The 19529-nt window shown below is 37.4% G+C and overlaps 2 protein-coding genes across 5 annotated transcripts; both read left to right on the top strand.

Moving 5' to 3' along the window:
• The first annotated feature begins 1946 nt into the window (after positions 1-1946).
• On the top strand, positions 1947-8178 carry LOC114524416 (organic cation transporter protein-like). 3 transcript variants are annotated; one of them, XM_028545483.1, is made up of 10 exons: positions 1947-2029; positions 3477-3776; positions 4388-4616; positions 4805-5003; positions 5255-5464; positions 5784-5918; positions 6498-6589; positions 6828-6936; positions 7258-7330; positions 7492-8178. In XM_028545483.1, exons 2-10 carry the CDS (start codon positions 3483-3485, stop codon positions 7681-7683), a joined length of 1533 nt encoding a protein of 510 aa, XP_028401284.1. In that variant the 5' UTR covers positions 1947-2029; positions 3477-3482; the 3' UTR covers positions 7684-8178. The 3 variants fall into 3 exon arrangements, with proteins under 3 accessions (XP_028401284.1, XP_028401283.1, XP_028401285.1); XM_028545482.1 differs by having other exon boundaries at positions 1950-2137; XM_028545484.1 differs by lacking the exon at positions 1947-2029 and adding an exon at positions 2988-3151.
• Positions 8179-9352: 1174 nt separating this feature from the next.
• Positions 9353-19458, top strand: LOC114524418 (solute carrier family 22 member 15-like). Of its 2 annotated transcripts, XM_028545486.1 has the most exons (11): positions 9353-9743; positions 9988-10085; positions 10244-10544; positions 15806-16034; positions 16184-16382; positions 17194-17403; positions 17769-17903; positions 18030-18121; positions 18214-18322; positions 18482-18554; positions 19242-19458. In XM_028545486.1, the coding sequence occupies exons 3-11, from the start codon at positions 10251-10253 to the stop codon at positions 19428-19430; spliced, it is 1530 nt and encodes a 509-aa protein (XP_028401287.1). In that variant the 5' UTR covers positions 9353-9743; positions 9988-10085; positions 10244-10250; the 3' UTR covers positions 19431-19458. The 2 variants fall into 2 exon arrangements, with proteins under 2 accessions (XP_028401287.1, XP_028401286.1); XM_028545485.1 differs by having other exon boundaries at positions 9735-10085.
• Positions 19459-19529: the final 71 nt, after the last annotated feature.

Here is a 19529-nt window from a genome sequence, read left to right as displayed (position 1 = left end):
GCGCTCTATTTCTTTATACTTACATTTTAATTTGAACAGGTTTATTCGTCGTTTTAAATCGCTTCCCCTCGCTAAAATCTCTACCTGAAATAAAACAAAGTTAATGCTTGTTACAGACAGTGATTTCAATAAGCTGTCTTAGATAAAACAAGCTAAGATATATATTAGGAGAAAACAGGCGATTATTCAGCCAAAAGAGCACGTAGGCGTAGCCTGACAAGCGTTTTAACCGTTCTCGCATCGTCTGGTGATTCAAATAGACACAAAATAAACATAATTTACCTGTTCATTTCAGCAGCAAATGCAGATTGAAGAGTAGCTTTGGACTTGCTCTCTCCAGGGCGAGCCATCTCCGACAACAATTTCATGCTGTCGACATCGTAAATTTACGTGGCGAATTTCTTGCTCATGGCATACAATTTATGTGTCAGTGCATGCACTGATGTACATTTGCTTCTTTCGTTTGGTTTTAATAGCTCTCAAACTCTCCCTGAAAAGAATAAAAGACAAAGTTAGTTTCTTCTAAGATCCTTCGGAGCTCATTTCGAAAATATCATTTTCTTGAAATATAATTGAAGCGATGATCAGCGGCCAGGATCAAGATGCAGCTAAAATTGATGCGGCTAGATTTCGCGACATCAATGCAAACTTCCAAAAATTCACCATAAGGTTTAGCGTATTATTACCTTCATCATTTTCCCAATAAGTTTCGAGAAAAAGCTAGTCATGCTCTCTCTGCGAAGGCGAGTTATCTTGAGCCATTCATCAATCCCTTGTTCACAAATTTTATCATCTAGCTTTGCGTTAGGGTGACTTTCACAATACTGCATGAAATAATAAAAAACAACGTTAAATAAGACAATGTTACACGAAAATTTTCAAGGCGAACACAGACCATGTAGCGTAAACATTCGCCCAAATCTCTCGATAAAGCGAGCAGATAATCGTAAAGAGAAAGGCATATTACCTGTTCTTACGCCAACGACAGGGTGGCATGCCGAGATACTAAACTTCTATAAGACGTGATTCAAATAAGATTGATTGCTATTTTAGCCGAAATTGTTGGCGCAAAAGTTACTTCTCTTTATGCTTCGAAAACCAGTACCCGAATGAATCGGAATGATGCCTCAAAGTTAAATCATATTACCCTCTCCTCGTGTACGTTGGAAAATAAAGCCGTGCTATTGGCTAAGTACACGGGCTTGACAGCTCAATAATGCTTCTGATTGGACAATCTAATTAGTTTACACAATATGATTAATTCTTCTCTTGGGCCGAAACGAATGACATCAGAAATCAAACCTTCTGAATCTTGAAAGTCCAGGAAGTATCTACCTAATATGAACGAGTTTCGTGATTGGCTTTTTGTAACAATAGTGAACAGTGTTTATGATTCGCTCTTTTAGAAATCAATTTGCATAGTTCATTGTGTTTTATTGTTATCATCCACCAATAGCAAAGCTTGTTCATATAGGTACGTACCAACCCTGAATGTCTGCACGAGGATACTTTTTAAAACTATTGCAACTAGTATTTTTATTACACCTATTTTTGAATCTTTTAATTAAATATACATTTGTTGGGGTCTATCATTTTGCAGCTTAAGATATGACCTACAAAACTATAATCACAGATGACCTCCCATGATAAAACTTTATTCGTGCAAGAGTCATCCAGATTTACAATACCACCAGAATAGAACCAAATTTAACCGGTGCATATTTAACTGAATTTATCTAGTCAAATATAGATAGCCCTAAAGGCTAGTTTCCACTCAGAAAAAATCTCCTTTGGATTGGAACGGACAGGAAAATTTCCTTTGTCAGGCGGCGTTTATACAAAGGAAACCTTCCTGTCCTGTCCGATCCAAAGGAGAATTTTCCTGAATGGAAACCAGCCATAAAAGTCTGGCAAATGGATAATTGTCCTCATCATCAGATGATGTGACATAATCAAGAGGGTCAATCTCATTAAATTTTCCACTGGCATATGAAATCTCACCTTGGTTTGCTTCTATTGCTTCTCTAAGGTAAAGGTCTGTCGCTTTATGTGAATTCAGGACACGATTTCTCGTAAAAAATTAGGAATTAAGGAATTTCCGCGACCACGGATCTGATTCATATCGAGTTACGTGAAAGTAAGAAACATTTATTTCCTGTATTTTACTATTCATATCATAATCGGATATATTCCTCGTGATATATTCCTTGCTTTTGTATCGTATGTTTCAGACCTTTGCAGTCTGAACACTGAATTCTCCACAAGTAACGTCGCCGTTGCGTAGTCAGCTGTGTTGCTGTGTTCTTCTTTTTGCTCTTGCAACAGAATAAGGCCTGTTTCAAACGTCGTGCTTCTCATGTACGTTTGAAACAGGAACGTAATATTAAAGTCCGTACCCATTGGCCATTGCTTGTTGCGTTTGGCCTGGTTTTTACAGTAGCATAATATAAGCGTAAGAGATAGAGCATTCTGATTTAAATATAAGTATTGTAAAAAAGACAAAGCAGGAAATAAAAATTTATTTCTTTCTTAAATTTCTTTTGTCTTGTCTTGTCTTGTCTTGTCTTGCTTTGTCTCGTCTTATGCTTGAAGTCTTGTGCTTATGTTTTTACGTATACTGATGTCGATGCTTGTATCGCACAGACCATTGCGTTTCATTGTTTTGCTTTTTTCCGTCTTTGTCGGATCTATATATTGTATCATTTTCTGATATAAAAAGAATTTTGCGCACTAGTGAACCCGGACAAAGGGAATTCTAAATTCTTAGGTCAAGTATAAACCTGTCTTATAAAAACCCTATTGTTCCTACAGTATGTAAACATGAATATATGCGACCCCACCTCTAAGGCGGTCTAGCTACGGTCTGAGTGTAATATAAAGGTGTGCGTTTGATCAATGAACGGTAATTACCTCTGGTCGATAGAAAGGAGGTCATAAATAACTCGGGTCATAATTTCGGCTTGGTTGTCTAGATTTGTTTGGTCGTGTCGAATGTCGAACTTTCTGCCGCGTGATGTACGGTTGCGTCACTGGTGCATCATTTGGTCTGTAAGGTGATATCCTACCATAAAGCCTGGCTCTCATTTTTCACCAACTTGGTGACGGAAAAAATTTGTGGGAATCAAAATAACTTGGAATCATAGAATAAAATGTAATTCTATTGTCTCGCTCATACGCTCCTTTTCTTCAGTCTTTTCCATTTTCTTTTAAAACAAATTCCTTTTAAAAACGCGTATATACGTACAAAGAAAATCCGTCTGCCAGAACTATAATATACAAGGCGTATCAAAAAAGGCAACACTTGATATTCATATTGTTATCAGGCACCAATCCACATTCTAGCTCACAAAGTGAATATATAATATTACGTGGTTTCCTTTTTTTGATACACTCTGTATGCATGATTATATGCACCCCCAATTATCGTGGTCCTGGCTATTAAAATATAGATTAATCAACAATACCCTCAATTTTAGGCCGCAATGGCTCATACAATTGATGATGTCATTAAGAAGATAGGCGAATTTCGCCAGTATCAATGGTACATTTTGGGCCTGATAGGATATACAATGTTCTCGATTATTGCCTTTGCTTCCATGATAGTGTCGTTTATCACTGCCGAACCTGACTGGAAATGTGTTGAAGGTTATAAGAATAATACCGTGTGTGGATTCAACAACACAATAACGTTAACCAGTGATGATTACGAAGCCAGATGTAAAATGCCGAGAGAAGCTTGGACGTTTGTAGATGACTTCACATCCGCTGTTACTGAGGTGAGAAAATCGATTTAAGCTGCGTTTACACTAGAGATCTAGATCTGGCCTGGACCAGATCTAGGACAAGTCTAGGTAATCAGGGGCGCCGGAAACACGGTGGCAGCGGGGAAGCTGCCCCCCCTTCCTTTTGCTCATGGGGGCGAACGGGGGCAGCCCTGTGCCCTTTGCTACCATATAAAAGTATCATAAATTTAACATTTAATCATGATGCCCACTTTTCGCATAAAGACTAACTGGTAACATTATTGACAATGCGTTCTCCTGTGGATTTGCAAGTTCGCATGTACTTGTAAATTTGAGTTTCCTCTTCGTGTGGTTGAAGGTAAATGAATGTGCCCTTTTCTTAAACTCTGCCCCCGCCTCCCTAAACTGCTTCCGGCGCCTCCGTAGGTAATATGTGATATCGGATAGCCAACGTGGTTGACAAAATACTTGAAGCGAGATAATTGATAGACAGATAATTGCCTTTGGAGCAAGTAGATTTTCTGTTGTGAATCATCTTTCTTGTTCCATGGGTATTTATACAAAGATAAGTTTGTCATGTATCCCAAAGTTTGTTTAAAGCTTATTGAAAATTTAAAGCTTCAAATCATTTAACTTTGCTACAGTACGACTTAGTTTGTGATGATTCCATTCTTTTATCCATCGCTCAATCGTGTTTCTGGATTGGAATGTTGGTCTCCTTTTTGATTGGTGGTTTTCTATCAGATAAATTCGGCAGAAGATTAGTTTGGTATGGTGGTTGTGCTCTTGTGGTTGTTACCACTTGGATTATGATCTTTCCAAACGCATTTTTGGTCTTCATAGTTTGCCGAGTTTTCATTGGCATAGGTTTAGGTGAGTACAAGCACTGATTGGAGTAAATGGTTCAAACTGCGAGTCTGTGATACTCCTGACGATATCCCGTGCGTTAACTGAACACTAAGGGGTCTTCTTGTATAGGCAGTATGAGAGTTTTTGAACTTATTTTACACCGGCACATGCATTATACGCAAATTCGATAGTCTTTATCCTATATTTCACAGGGTTTGTTAATTGCACTTTTTTCCCCTTGCTTGTCGAGTTTACAACTGAGAGATATCGTTCGTGGATGGGAGCTGGTTCCTACGTGTTTTGGGGAGTGGGAATATCAATACTGCCCCTGATTGGGTTCTTAGTCCCAGAATGGAGAATGTTCCTGCTTGTCACAGCTATTTTTGCAATCCCCGCACTGTTTTTGTCTTGGTAAGTAACGAAATCATGATGCATGAAATAATTTTTAGAAGCACAGCAACGAAGATGCTAAAGTTAATTGCGCGTTTATTCTGTACTTGCTAGGAATAAGATGGCTTTTTCACAATAATGTTACATGCAAGCTAATGAAATTTAATATGAACTCTTATCTGAAACAATATATTAGTTAAATAAATTCATAGCAAAACCCCGCCCTCTAATGGACACCACAAAAAAGGAATTGTATTGAATTTTTTTGTTAGGTTAGTACCAGAATCTCCTCGATGGTTGTTACTAAATGGTAAAGAAGAAGAGGCCAAAAAAGTTCTTGCTAAAATGGCGAGGATGAATAAACGACAACTACCAGACGTTGTTTTGGAAAAACCTTTAACAACTGAAACACGAATGAGTTTCAGGCAACTTTTTAGCAGCTCAAAAACCTCTAAAAAAACATTAATTTTTTGGAATATAGTGTATGTCTATTTATATGGTATGGTTGCGGCCATGTTACACGGTGTAATTCTTGCAATTTGCAATGCAATTCTTCTTTTGAGAGATGTAAATTTGGGGTTATTTGGCAACAACCGAATTCACTCTTCACTAATTTACATCTCTAAAAAGTAGAATTGCATTGCAAGTTGCAAGAAAAATTGCACCGTGTAACAGGGCCATTAGTTCTTCCACTAGACCACTTCCTTCACACAATTTTTTATAGTTATGTGAAAATGAAGCTATAGTTTGTTATAATAGCGGATATATTGCTAATCGTAACTAATTTTTTATTACACACAGGTTTGCCAACGCTCTTGTGTATTATGGTGTATTTTATAATTCTGTTGATCTTGGTGGGAACAGATATCTTAATTTTTTCCTGGTCAGTGTTATCGAAATACCATCAAATTTTATTTTTCTTTGGTCCGCTGATAGGTAAGTAGAAAATAGAGTTTAATTCTAATTTCTAAATCAGTAGAAAACTTAGTAAAAATAAGTGACTGACTGTAACATAAGAATGACAAAATTATTAATATTATGTAGCTAGGACTGTTTTGAGAACTTAAATGCACTTTTAATCATAGGCGTACGGGCGCAACTTCGTTTGGGGGGGGGGGCAAAAAAATCGCCCGAATTTGTTAATTATTATACAATGTACCCGTATTTTTAATTTAACCGGATTTGTAACAATAATCTTCATTTTCTTTGGTTTAACAACGATTACCAGAAAGAATGTAGTGACCTTTGGCAAGAAAACTGATTCCGTGGCAAAGCGCTGGATGTGCTTTCAAGAAAGTGCAACAAAATAGAATACACATATGTGATATATATTACAAAATTTGGTTTCAAAAATTCTGGCTATGTAACTCGTTTTCCCGAATTCTCGGCTGAACGTTGCCCGAACTTCTTGATTCTCGAAATCCCGTATTCCTATGCTTTTAATCTTGAAGCTAGTAATGAATTTTCTTCAGCCAATTTGCAAATAATAAAGAGCGTCATAAATTGTCACTTTAGATTTGGACGTAAAAAATGTGTCCTCGTAACAATGGTTCTGGCATTCATTGCATCCGCAATCTCAGTGTCTATCCCTGTAAATCAAAGTTCTGGTAAGCATGTATAGCCCGTTTATTTTCAATATTGGGCAACGTCATATTGTGCCATTGCGGAGCAGATAGGTTTCGAATTTTTCTTTAGGGGTTTCCCTGATCCCCTTAATTCTTCTAGGAAGAACTTGTTTCGTCCCAAAAGTGCTCTGCAATGCGGTCCCTGATTTAGCGCAAGTCTAGAAGCCAGAGATATTGTGAAAGAAACGAATTCTAGTACACGTATACATATGTTTTGCAGGAAGTATTGTTGGTCGTGTCACAGCAGCTATCACTGCGAAGTTTTTTATTAATATTTCCTTCTCTGGCATTTATTTGTGGTGTGTTGAGCTGTATCCAACTGTTATAAGGTATTACTCTAATTTATAGTCACCAGGTGTCACAGTTGTGATACAAATTTTGGCGCAATCTCGGGAGGAGACGTAAATGGTCTGGCGGTTTATAGGATTTACGCTTTTTAATGGTGGGAAGTGTCATAAATTACAGGCAAACTTATAATATACATGCATGTAGGTTGGGCTTAATAGTACAAGTTGCGTAGTCATTAATTACTAAGAACGGAAACTGAGAGGTCTTTATTTGAATGTTGCTGATACATTTAAACAAATGAACTACTTGCTACAAATTTTTTAAGCCTCTGTTCGAAGTGATTAATCCAGTTTGTTATGCAGGTCAACTGCACTCTCCACGGCTTCGTCTGTCGGAAGCATTGGTGCATTTTTTTCTACTTACATCGCATGGCTTGTAAGTATCTCACCTTGATTTTTTCTTTCTTCTGAAAATGTTTCATGGTATTACAATGTGCAATTGAGAAAACTCAAAAGTATGATAAAAAAACGAATGTATATTTGCCTTCATTTCATACGTTATCTGTGAATACGTAGCTATATCGTTATCGTTCTCAGATTCGTATTCACGCCGCTCTGCCATACAGCATCATGGGAATAATTTGTCTTCAAGCAGCATTGCTTGGTTTATTCCTACCAGAAACCAAGGGAACTCCAACAAAGGAAACAATGAATGACATGGAAACAATGAATGACACGAGAGTTCCATGCGTCAATAACAATGCTTATGAAAACGAAGCGGCACTCTAGCCTGCATGGAAGTAAAATATAGCTGTTATAGCTTTTGTGCCGAACTTTTGGCTTGAATAATGAAACCATAGGTTACCCGAAAATGTGTTTTTTCATGGCATTATTCCATGCACAATTAGCATTTTGATGCGTGCGCTACTTCATGCAATGGATAATGGATCAAAATGCTAATTGTGGATTAATGCCATGAAAAAACACATTTTCGGGTAACTTATGATGAAACTTGTGGATGACATACTCCTGACTTCAAAACATCAGAAAATGTGCAATAGATGAATTTCTAACGGTCCTTGCGTATGGCATATTTTATAAAATTAGAAATATTGAAATGTGTTGAAGTAGAAATGTATGATTGTTCTGACTCTAGTTCACAGCACAGACATTCCCGTGCTAAGTTCGTTTCAGCAGTCGTTTGGAGTTTAGATACACGTCCGAAATGAAATAATTTTTTGCGCAATGGTACCGAAGTTAATTTGGGTATATTGCGGCAAAAATTCTCGCTCTCTTCTACCAGGCACACTCACGGATGCAGATCTGTGCTATGAACTAGACTCATTAAGTATATTAAGACATTTCCATATTTTCCATTTTATAAATATGCGAATGACCTTTTTGTGGTGTACCCCCTTAAATTAAAAATAGTTTTTAGTTATAACACACTCGTCTGCGTTGAAAATTTTCAAGAAAATGGCTCTGAAATGCTCATAGACGAGGATCTAGAGCAACGCTGTGCTTTCATTGGTTTCGCAAAACGAGCAATTTTTGGCCTAATAGACCGCTCCGTATAAATTATTGCAGTCTAGAATTAGGTTTCCCGCGAAGGATTAAATTTCAAAAATTCTTGCAGCTCCGACCACTCGTCGTGACGGTCGTGTGGTCTGATTCGGATCTCCACTAAAATTGTAGGTTCGTACAAACCTGTGCTTGTAAAATCTACACCTTATAATACTAGGCTTTTTCTATCAAATATAATCTTCTATAGTAGAAAAGACGATAAAAATAGCAACGCCGCGAGTTACTATAACATTGTTGGGTCAATATCTATATATCTATAAAAAATTTTCTCTGACGCCATATACTAACCGACGGTGACGTACCATACGCTTGATGTACCACCAGGCATCGCTATTTTGGAAAGGTCAACTGGTAACAGAAATTCCTTAAATAAGTATTTTTACCATGTGCTCTTCTTCTTTAAGAAGAGTCCATCGATCGCCATTTTTACCGTTTTTTTATAACGATGATGTAAACGCAGGCTTCGCAGTTCGCTACAACAAGAAGATGAGAACGTCAAACGCAAAAGAAGAAGAGAATCGCCGGCAGCATGCATTGTCTTTATTTTGCGCTTTTTCAGGTAATGTTATTTGGCTCCGAATTTTTCATTTTATAAAGTCCGGGTTCCACAAATCCACACAGTCCACGTTTCACAATATGCCTACGAATAACTGGCAGTTGTATGGGGATGTCACAGCGCTCCCACTAAAACTCCAGCAGTCCAGCTCCTTATTTAAATGTGGCGTCGTCGCGAAATAAAGACCAATATCCGTAGTGGCTAGTCGACCGGATTTAGGCAAACTTGCGGTCGGGTAATAGATCACAGCTGGCAGTAATGATTACACGATTTAGATACTTATTCACCATAATTTCTTCCTACTGTCCGAAATGCTCGAGTTTGTTTCTACCCGAATATTGCATTTCCTCGACTTTAAAGCAGATTGCGATATTTGCGGCGAATTGAATCTCTAGAATATCGAGATTCATCCTGATACACGAATAATGGAAAGCCTGTTTTATATTTGAATGAATGCAAATCCGCAACCTATTTAGCGCCGGTAACCATGGGAGAAGACGCATAGAATATTGTATTCTACACTCTCTTTTTTGAGGAACTGAATTATCTTCAAAAGCATCGTTCTGTATAACCATCATTATTCATCAGTAATCATCGACAATGAGTTCGTCAACCGCCGGCGCCATATGGAAAGTGGAAACCAGGCTTTAACCGTTCGCGTTAGTCTGGACTCTTGTATATCATCTGGAAGCAAGTCTGATGTCAGCAGGTGAATATTTATGGAAATCTGTTGTGATGGGCTCAGTTACGAAGCGCCTTTTCACTGCGAAATTTTAGCCTTAAGCCAGGCCCAGGACTGGCTTAGTGTGTAGACAGTAAACACAGCTTCCAAAACTAACACTCAATCACGCCACTTGATAAAACGAGATATGGTGTAATACAAGACGCGCAAAAATCGCACCATATAAACAATTGTGCGCAGTTCGTCATAAACACTTCTTATCACAAACTAGGTTGGCCAACACACAGTTCATGTTCAGTGGAGGGACATACACGCACCTGCAGTCTGGCGAACTGAACTAGTGTTGGAAGCTTCTGGGAAAGTAAAAAGGTAACATCAATTTTTATTTTGTGCAGTAGTTGGACCAAACGCGATTAACTTAAATTAATTCCATTCCTTGCTTTTAAAAAGGTTTCCCTAATATCTAGCAGGCTGCATTTATAGATTGAACATCAAATATAAATGTTTTCATCCTTGGAATATTTCAGCTTTATAATGGCTATAACGATCGATGAATCATTTAAAAAGATCGGCGAATTTCGCCAATATCAATGGTATATTTTGACATTGATGGGGTATTGCATTTTGACTGTGGCAGCTTTCAATGGCATGATAGTGGCCTTTATTGCAGCCGAACCTGACTGGAAATGTGTTGAAGGATACAAAAATAATACCGTGTGTAGATTTAACAACTCAATAACGTTAACCAGTGATGATTACAAAGCCAGATGTAAAATGCCGAGAGAAGCTTGGACGTTCGTAGATGACTTTACATCCATTGTTACTGAGGTGAGATAGTCGATTTAAGATGGATCGTATAGTTATTAAAGTGGTTAGTTATGCATTAGTAATAAAACCATACGTACATGCATACTAGCCCCTTATAGTCATGACACACCACATGCATGCGCGACCGACGCATATGTAGGTTAGGACCGCTAGGTTGCGGTTTTGAGCATTTTTATTGGTCTTACACGACGTTTTTACAAAATAGAGAGAGGGCGCAAAGAATCAGCCATATGTCTGCCCACAGTATAGTTTGCCCTGCTAAATTTCGTCTAATCCTCAAAAGTCTAATGCACATATATTGCTAGTATGCTTGGAATAGTGCTGAATCACTATTGCCAAAAGGGCGGGGGAGGGGCTTCAGGCATAATTTTTTTAAATCGAAATCTAGCAATTGATCGAGAATCAGAAATATGATCGAGAAGTTGACCAAGAAACTTTTAAAATCGCTGTATATTAAAAATTTTTTACATATATTTCTAAATTGCGACGAAGTATTACTTTCGTTACTGCCGATATGCTGAAAAGCTCTAACATGTCATATATACGCTTATACCTTATGCACACACGCCAGACTCGTGCACAGCACATTGTTTCTTGTGAAGCTAAATAAAAACTGTTATTTTTGTCTATCGCATGTACCAAACTTGATAATTTTGTTGATCAATTATATTATTATAATAATATTATTGCAGTTTATCTTATTAAAGGCGTTGAGCGCTCGATGCTAATATAGTTCATTACCTACCTTTAGAATGTATGTCCACGGGATATTAACATACCTCCCCTTCTATGTTACGCTCCTATTATGCTGATTACAGCATAGCTCAATTGACAGATAATACGAATATGATGAACGCAAGATGTCATTTCATTCACTTCTCAGTTCTGCATGTCAATTCCTCGCACGGAACGAAATAGCTTTCACGAAGGTCGTTGCTTTGCTAAGCAAATTGTGATTAAACTACGTCAGTTACTGACAGAAACAATTAATTAAACACGATAATGTTTCATCTGTAATATCATTAGAAAACGTCATACCACAGTACGTTACTTCGAACGTTACTTCAGGGAGGATTTCTCCTTCCAAGGTGTGTTGAGGAGAAAATTTTTAATGGCTACTTCAGATGAACTCGAATTTCAATAGATTTCCCACTCAACTATCTGCACATTTTAATTGCCAGCCGTGATGTATTACTTTTTCATGACTATTGCGGTGCTTAAATTAGCAATACCTCACAATAGTTGTTTCAGATGTTAAAGGAATTTCTGGAATTTTGGGCGGCTGCCGTTAAAAACAAAGCAAACGTGCATGCATGGACTATACACCAGGTTATTGTGAGAGTAAATGTGGTTGCCTTTTATATGTGCGTAGCGTTTAATTTAAAAAGATCTGTTTTAGCGAGTAATTGGTGAATAAGAATTTTGATTAGTCATGTTGTTGCATGCTATGGCGTCCATAAATTGCACAGATGTCTTGACGTGGCAACGTACTATCGTCGCATGTAATCAGGTACACTAATGTTATTGGACGAAGCGTGAATAAAACCAACACAAAAAAAGATGTGAAGAAAGCAAAGTCCTGCAACACTTACAGTAAGCGCGCAAAGCATCATGGGGACACACGTGTATAGATATATACCGATTGTTTTTATCTTTTTCGGGTTGTTTGATGTATGAACCACATCATCCCGGAACTTCCAAATGTATTGTTAGGGTTAATTTTTTAACCCCTGGACACAACCATATGGTTTTGTCGAGGTTCATGTTTCGGGTTGTATAAATAAGAGAAAAATAAACTAGAATGGAGCAGTACCTCTACAGCACAATATACACCTACAGACCTACCCTCGACCGAAATGAAATGTCATATAAATATATACTTGTGAATAAGCGCTCCAAACGCATCCTCTCACAATTCTCCAGATTATGGCCGCCTAATTTTAAAAACACAACAGCTGCAGCTTCGCGGTCGGGAAGAATAGTGTTGTTTTTAAAGGCGGTCTATCCAAATGATTGGGGACGGAAATAATCCCTAATTTCAGCCTGTGGGTAAATGTATACGAGGAGAGAGAGAGGGGGGGAGGTGGTTGCAATTTTCCTGGTAGTTTGGGGAGGCAGAATTCGGGTAACCATTAAGATTGTCAGAATATGATGTTTTAAATCCTTCGTCCAAGGCAAAAAAGTCAACACAAATCTAAAAAACGTTAATCAGGTTCCGTGGCAGTGTCTTGTGCAAGACTGCAAGCAAATGTATTAAAATGATCATAAACGTTTAGTTCAGTTATCGGGGAAGCGAGAAAGCTGCATTATGCATGTTCGGGAGCTCTGTGTCACTACATCGACGAGACAGTTTTTATGTAAGTCAAAATTTTACGATCGACTGTCATTGAAAAAAAATTCAGATTTTCCCTTAAGCATGGCCATAGATAAGTAAATACCAAGCAATAAGGCGATTATAAAATGCTCCAGTTCTGTTTATTAAATATGAGCGTGTTACGCGCAACTTTGTATTCGCCTTGAAGATACCAAAGAAACTGTATTACTACATAAATCACACACACTTCTTTTTCAAATTTTATCCGTACCAGACTCTGTTTGATCAAGTTCACCAAATTTTGGCAGCTTTCACGCAGCTATTTTTTTTCTTCTGTTATCCCCTTTAAGGATTCATATCAGGAATTATAAGCAAAGAATGTAGCTATATAGCACTTTGTATAAGTATATTGTTAAAATATTAAATTACTCAGCATAGCGATAACACGTTTTTAAATTTTAACTCATCTGATTCACTCCTCATGCACGGGCGTCGAGGAACGTCTTTCAATCTGCGACGTAACTAGAAAGGCAGCGGAGGCGATTTCTTCACTGAACACAATTGCAAAAAGAACACAATTGCTCGTATTGTACTGTAGTTAAAAATTCACTGTGCTGTGCTCATATATATACATACATATATGATATTCAAAGTTTTAAGAGTTTTTACTCTTAAAGGCTGTTTCCCACTTACGCGTTTTTCATACGCACGTACACGCACGTGAAAGTCTAAATCCTTATACATGTTACCTTTGAAAAAACTAAGTAAGTAAATCGAAAGAACTTAGTTTTCTGCATATTTTACTATGCATTAGTTGACGTAGATGTTAAATAATAAGAATTTAAAAACATTTGAAATTTTCCCTATGGGTACGTGCGTATAAAGAACGCATAAGTGGAAAGCAGCCTTGAAGCGCGGGAATTTACGGGAGTATATAGGAATTTCCACGTAGTCATACACCAAACCCCTTTAATAATGTATCGACGAACAAAATTTAGGTCCCACGTTACGTCACTGCACATGCAGGAAAAAATTCTTGGCTTCGAAAATTAAAATAATCAGCGTTAAATCGCATTCGGTATGTATCATATCAAAAATATCTGATCAATGGTCTAAAGTCTAGCACCCTGAGTGTTCAGTCACGTCATATTTAAAAATGCCAAAATAGGGAATGCAAACAGTTACTTTATGTAGCTTTATAGTTGTAGAATTATACATAGTTTCTATAAACTCAGTCACTTTTTTTCATGATTTGAGCATCCCACTGACTTTCTGGCGCCACCCAGGCATTGCTCGTGCACCAACAGTATGCTCATATCCTCAAGATCAAGGGGTGTTAGCCAACATTCTTTTGTCATGAGCGATAAGGAGATGTTAATGGAGTCTAAGCCCGTTTTAAAATGCGTTGATTTGACATGTTTATTGAGATAAGTCGTACCTTATAAGATCACAGCTTATGATCCTTGGGAACGAAAAATATTTACAAGATAAACTCGCCTAACGCTCTGGCTCGTGGGAAATTTTGATAATGACGTTCTTTGAGTTTTCTGGAATCTTTTTGCTTAATTCTCTTGGTGTATCGCAACATCAACAGTTTGAATTTGTCAGATATTATAGATTAAGATCATGTTGGGCTATCTCGATAACTTCACATTTGATTGTTTGTAATGTACTTTTGTCAGAGGTCAAAACTTCCAACTGTGAAAGAAAAAATTAGTTAGTGTTATATTTAAATTTTTTAAGCAAAGTATGTTAGAAATCCAATTACTTGATTATTACTGACAGGAATGATTCTTCTGTTGTTGTTTTCGGAACTAATGGAATGTTTTTGCCGTAGAGGAAATTAACTCCTCCCCGTTTTAGTAAAAATATGTTGCCTTTTTTGGTTTGAACAAGGCGTATACCGTTGACACGAGAATGAATCGAGCATGCTCTCATGTTGGGATCTTGATAGCTTGAGACTATTAACGTTGACATGATAATCAATCAGAAATGAATATAAAGACCAGCATTATAATCCTCATACAAGACATCCAAAAAATACATTTTTTGTTACCAAGGTTTAGTTCATCACAACACCTTTGGAGCGTTCAAAAACATTGATAACGAGGCAATATCTAAAGTTGACCCTGCTTTTAACGTAACATTAACATAAATTCTCTTGACCTTTTCTAATATTTGACATGCATATATCTAATTACTAACAACCGCAGGGTGTAAAAAATTTTCCTATAAAAAAAACTTCATTGTTGTTAAGTACATGCAAGATTTTATGCGCGCCTGGTAAACACGTGGTTACATAATCAGTTTCTTTTTTTTTTACTTATGCTTATAGTGTTGATAAATGATTTTTAAAATTTCAATTAGAAAATACCAATAGCATAACAATACAACCAAAGAAATTATATACATTATTTAAATATTTCACATGAATGAATTTCAAAATTTGGACAAAGTTTTAAAACACTATATGCATGCAATAAAGGCAGCAGCATGATGCAAGGGCCTGTTGATTTATGAGTTCCACGAAGAGCAATTGCCAACAGTCTCTAGCGATTCGGCAAAAAGCCTGTTTTTCATTTACAATGAACCAGCAGAACTACTGAATAAAAATGCACGCAATTTTTGCAAATTAATGAGTACACACGGCAAAATAGCCTGGCTGACACTATATACCAAGGCGACCGAATCCGCATCAGTACATGGCTATCAACAAGACCACTCACTCGACAGTTTTCCTGTTTAAAATGTTTTAGAACCAGTACTGCACAACCCTCGCCACATTTTCAGTAGATTTCATTTTGTTTAGATGAAAACACCCGCAGCCAGTGTGCCGTGCGATGAACGAATAAGAGCCGTATATAGGCAGGCCAGGATTAGGATAGTATACTGTATATATGCCCTATTTTAAAATAGCAACTGAATTGTGCGTAATTTCTGTTCGCAGTATGATCTGGTTTGTGGTGATTCAATACTTTTGTCCTTTGCTCAATCGTCGTGGTGGTTTGGAATGCTGGTTGGTCTATTGTTTGCTGGAAGTTTATCAGATAAATATGGAAGGAGAAAAATTATCAGTGCGGGCTTTATCATCAGTACAACTGCAGCCATCGTTGTCGTTTTCCCGAAGAATTTCGTTGTTTTCATCGTTTGTCGGCTAATCTTTGGACTGGGTTCAGGTTAAGTACTTTTTTGTTGTATTTTGACTTTTGTATGAGACAATTCTCGATGTTATTATTATGCGTTTCATAATGTTGCAATCTTTCATTCGCGTTACTATCACCCTTGTCACACAGTTGATTATAATTTGGCTTGTTATTTTTTTCAGGTTTTATAAACTCCTCAGCATTCTCTTTACTGACGGAGTTCACGACCGATAAATATCATTCGTGGCTCGGCATTGGATATTTCACGTTTTACGCGTTAGGTTTAATGATATTACCTCTGATAGGATTCTTAGCACCAGCGTGGAGAACTTTCTTACTCATAACTGCTTTGTTTGCTGCACCTGTTTTGTTGCTAGTCTGGTAAGTTCCTGGGTGCGGTTAATGCTTTATGTTATTTAATATGGCCGGGTACGTTTTAAACATGTATCTGAGCAATGTATTATTGAATTTGACCACGTGATTAAGAAGCACGAATACAACGTTATTGTCCATGACTGACTCAGGCAAAGGTTATCGAATTATCTATTTTCTGAACACACAAACATCCCCGACATTCATCACATACCAGGTGATCTCGCGCTCATATTTTAGCTAATCAGCGGTCACATGGGGTTCTTGACTGAATAGAAATCCATTTTTATTCTTTACGGATCTTGTGGATAAGTGATTATGTTTAGATTATATTGAACTTTACACACACGCGTGCTTTAGCTGTAAACATTAAACACTTTAAGAAATCTTTGAATCGAATCGAGGCCTTTTAAGAGGGATTTATCCTGTAATTATATGCAATTTACGCTCGTGCCAGGCGGCGGAGACGATCATTTGATACTGGAGAGTATATAGGGGTTATTGGAGAGTGTATTGGAGTTATTGGAGAGTATATCGCAGTTATTGGAGAATATATATAGGGGTTATTGGAGAGTATATCGCAGTTATTGGAGAGTATATAGGGGTTATTGGAGAGTATATAGAGGTTATAGGTATTACATTGTCTGTTCAACAGCCAACAGGTGTTTTATAGTAAGCCAATCATTTGCGTGGTGTAATTTTTTCCTGCATACAAATCCTCTTTGTCTAATCGATCGTTACAAACTAAGATATATATATTTTTATTAAAATTAATTAGCGTTACAATTATTGGTATTGCATGGTAACTTTTTTTGCCCAGGCTGATACCTGAATCACCACGATGGTTATTGTTAAACCAGAAAGAGAAGGAAGCAAGAAATCAACTTTTGAAGGTCGCTAAAATGAACAAGAGAACATTACCTGACGATGAATTTGTAAAGCCAGTTATTTCAAAACCACAAGCTAGCTTAAAACTCCTGTTTTCAACGCGAAAGGTGGCAAAAATAACGTTAATTAGCTGGAATTTATGGTATGTTTTTCTGATTTTCCGGTTGGTTCCATATTAATAGCATGCCTTTATGCATCCACGACAGAAATAAAACTTCGGAGTCCTCTTCCTATTTGGCACAGTATTTTCCAATCCCCACCTACTGTACCGTCCCACCATTGTGGGGGCTCCCATGCACTCAAACTTTCTTTTTAACACCCCCCCCCCTTGGCCCTAATGAGGCCATCTTTCGAGTCACACGACTATCGATTAATAATTCGCTGAAGAAGCCCTAGCCGGCAAAATATCTAAGTTACTAAATGCACTTTCAGTTCAGTTTATGCATTTTTATGCCTTCCATAACACATTTTATCACATTATTATTTTTGCATTTCGCCATTATCCAGGTTCACCCATGCACTTGTACTGTATGGTGTATCTTATGGTTCTGTTGATCTTGGTGGAAACAGATATCTAAACTTTTTCTTGCTTAGTCTTGTGGCAGCTCCCGCAAATTTTTTTTGTATGTGGGCCGTTAACAGGTTAGAAAATTCAATTTTTTTTTGTTTCAAACTTTCTGTTGATTTCATCATAGGGTTACGTCCATAATCCAGTCCTTTAACCACAGCATACACCTCGTACTTATAACATCCTGAAATATTTCGTAGATTTGGCCGTAAAGTGTGCATCATATTTGGTTTAATAATCACTTTCCTGGCGTCTGCCGTTTTAGTCTCGATACCAGCAAATAAGAATCCCGGTTAGTACGTACATAAGTGCTCTTGTTCAGCAAACAAATTTGTGGCTATATTTGTCGACAAATACATCCGTCAACTCGGTACTCTCTTTCAGCGAATATTGGTGGTCGTGTCACTGCGGCAATCATTGCAAGATTTTTTATTGGCTTTTCTTTCAACGGCTGTTATGTATGGACCAGCGAGTTGTATCCAACAGTTATAAGGTAGAACGGAATAAACCCTATAAACATTTTCCCGGTTACACCTGATTATTATATACTATAAATTTTTTTTTAAAAAAGGTAGGATTTGGCTTTTTATGCAAAAATTTTGTGTGTTACTAGTTTTGTAATCAATTTTTACGTGTTGTGCTTTATTTACAGAGCGACTGCGATGTCCACGTCTTCTGGGTCAGCTAGAGTTGGTTCATTTGCCGCCAGCTACATTATCTGGCTTGTAAGTAACTTACTTTTAACGCGCATATCCTTTCCAATGACTGCGCACGCGCCATTGCGAAGTTGCGAAAGAAATTGCATGCTAACGAGGTTAATAAAAAGTCACCCTAGAAACAGCCTGTAATGCCTGCCAATTTCGCTGTTTTAAGTTTTCAACGGTATTTTTAGAATGACCAACTGAATTAAATCAATTAATGCTATATACTTCATCGTGATATTTAGAGAACTTTCGCAACATGATATAACATCACATAGTGCTCAAATGAAATTTTAATAGCTTCCGAATTTTACAGTCCCGACTTCAGTATTATTACGAGACCACCTACTCATGAATACTTAAATACTTAGTCGTTCTCTATTGATCTATATTGATAATTGGAGTCTGCACTAATCTGATACTAGCCAGACATGCTTTATATTCATCTTTCATGACCATTATGCACCATTGATGAAATCACCGGAATCGTCCACTGTAAAACCTGGTTCTCACTCGTCCAGAAATCGTGGATTCATTGTATTATTTTCCGACAGAAAAAGCACATCCTACTCTATTTAACGCAGATGCTGGTAATGATCGATCCACGAAATGAGTGTGAACCTTAGGAATATTAAGCACATTTCTATACTTTGAACGGAGCTTACGGAAATTCCGTTATTCGACAAAACACAGGATATATTTTTTTTCCAGATTCGTATCCATGTAGCACTACCGTACAGTATATTTGGCGCGATTTGCATCCAAGCGGCGATACTTGGATTATTCCTGCCAGAGACGAAAGGTGCAGCAACAAAGGAGACAATGGACGACATGAGAGCACACCCGGAGAATGGGATGGATTTGCATGTTTACACAAACAATGCTATCGACCAGTCGTAAAAGAATAACCGCGTTGAAGGAAAACTGTATGACCTAAACCCATTTTCGTACATATTATGGCTTCACAGCTGCTGTTTTTTTGAAACGACTTTATTTACT

This window comes from Dendronephthya gigantea, unplaced genomic scaffold (assembly GCF_004324835.1).
Source record: "Dendronephthya gigantea isolate DGI-Jeju-01 unplaced genomic scaffold, DenGig_1.0 000031F, whole genome shotgun sequence".
NCBI lineage: Eukaryota > Metazoa > Cnidaria > Anthozoa > Malacalcyonacea > Nephtheidae > Dendronephthya > Dendronephthya gigantea.
Note: the sequence above shows the minus strand (reverse complement) of the source record. Positions and strands in the feature narration are given on the sequence as shown.

Coding starts and splice junctions, on each gene's coding strand:
- LOC114524416 (XM_028545483.1), top strand. CDS start 3,483: ATGGCTCATACAATTGATGATGTCATTAAGAAGATAGGCGAATTTCGC. Junction 5,919..6,497: donor TTTCTTTGGTCCGCTGATAG/GTAAGTAGAAAA, acceptor TTGTCACTTTAG/ATTTGGACGTAAAAAATGTG. Junction 6,937..7,257: donor CTGTATCCAACTGTTATAAG/GTATTACTCTAA, acceptor TTTGTTATGCAG/GTCAACTGCACTCTCCACGG.
- LOC114524418 (XM_028545486.1), top strand. CDS start 10,251: ATGGCTATAACGATCGATGAATCATTTAAAAAGATCGGCGAATTTCGC. Junction 16,383..17,193: donor CCTGTTTTGTTGCTAGTCTG/GTAAGTTCCTGG, acceptor TTTTTTGCCCAG/GCTGATACCTGAATCACCAC. Junction 17,904..18,029: donor TGTATGTGGGCCGTTAACAG/GTTAGAAAATTC, acceptor AATATTTCGTAG/ATTTGGCCGTAAAGTGTGCA.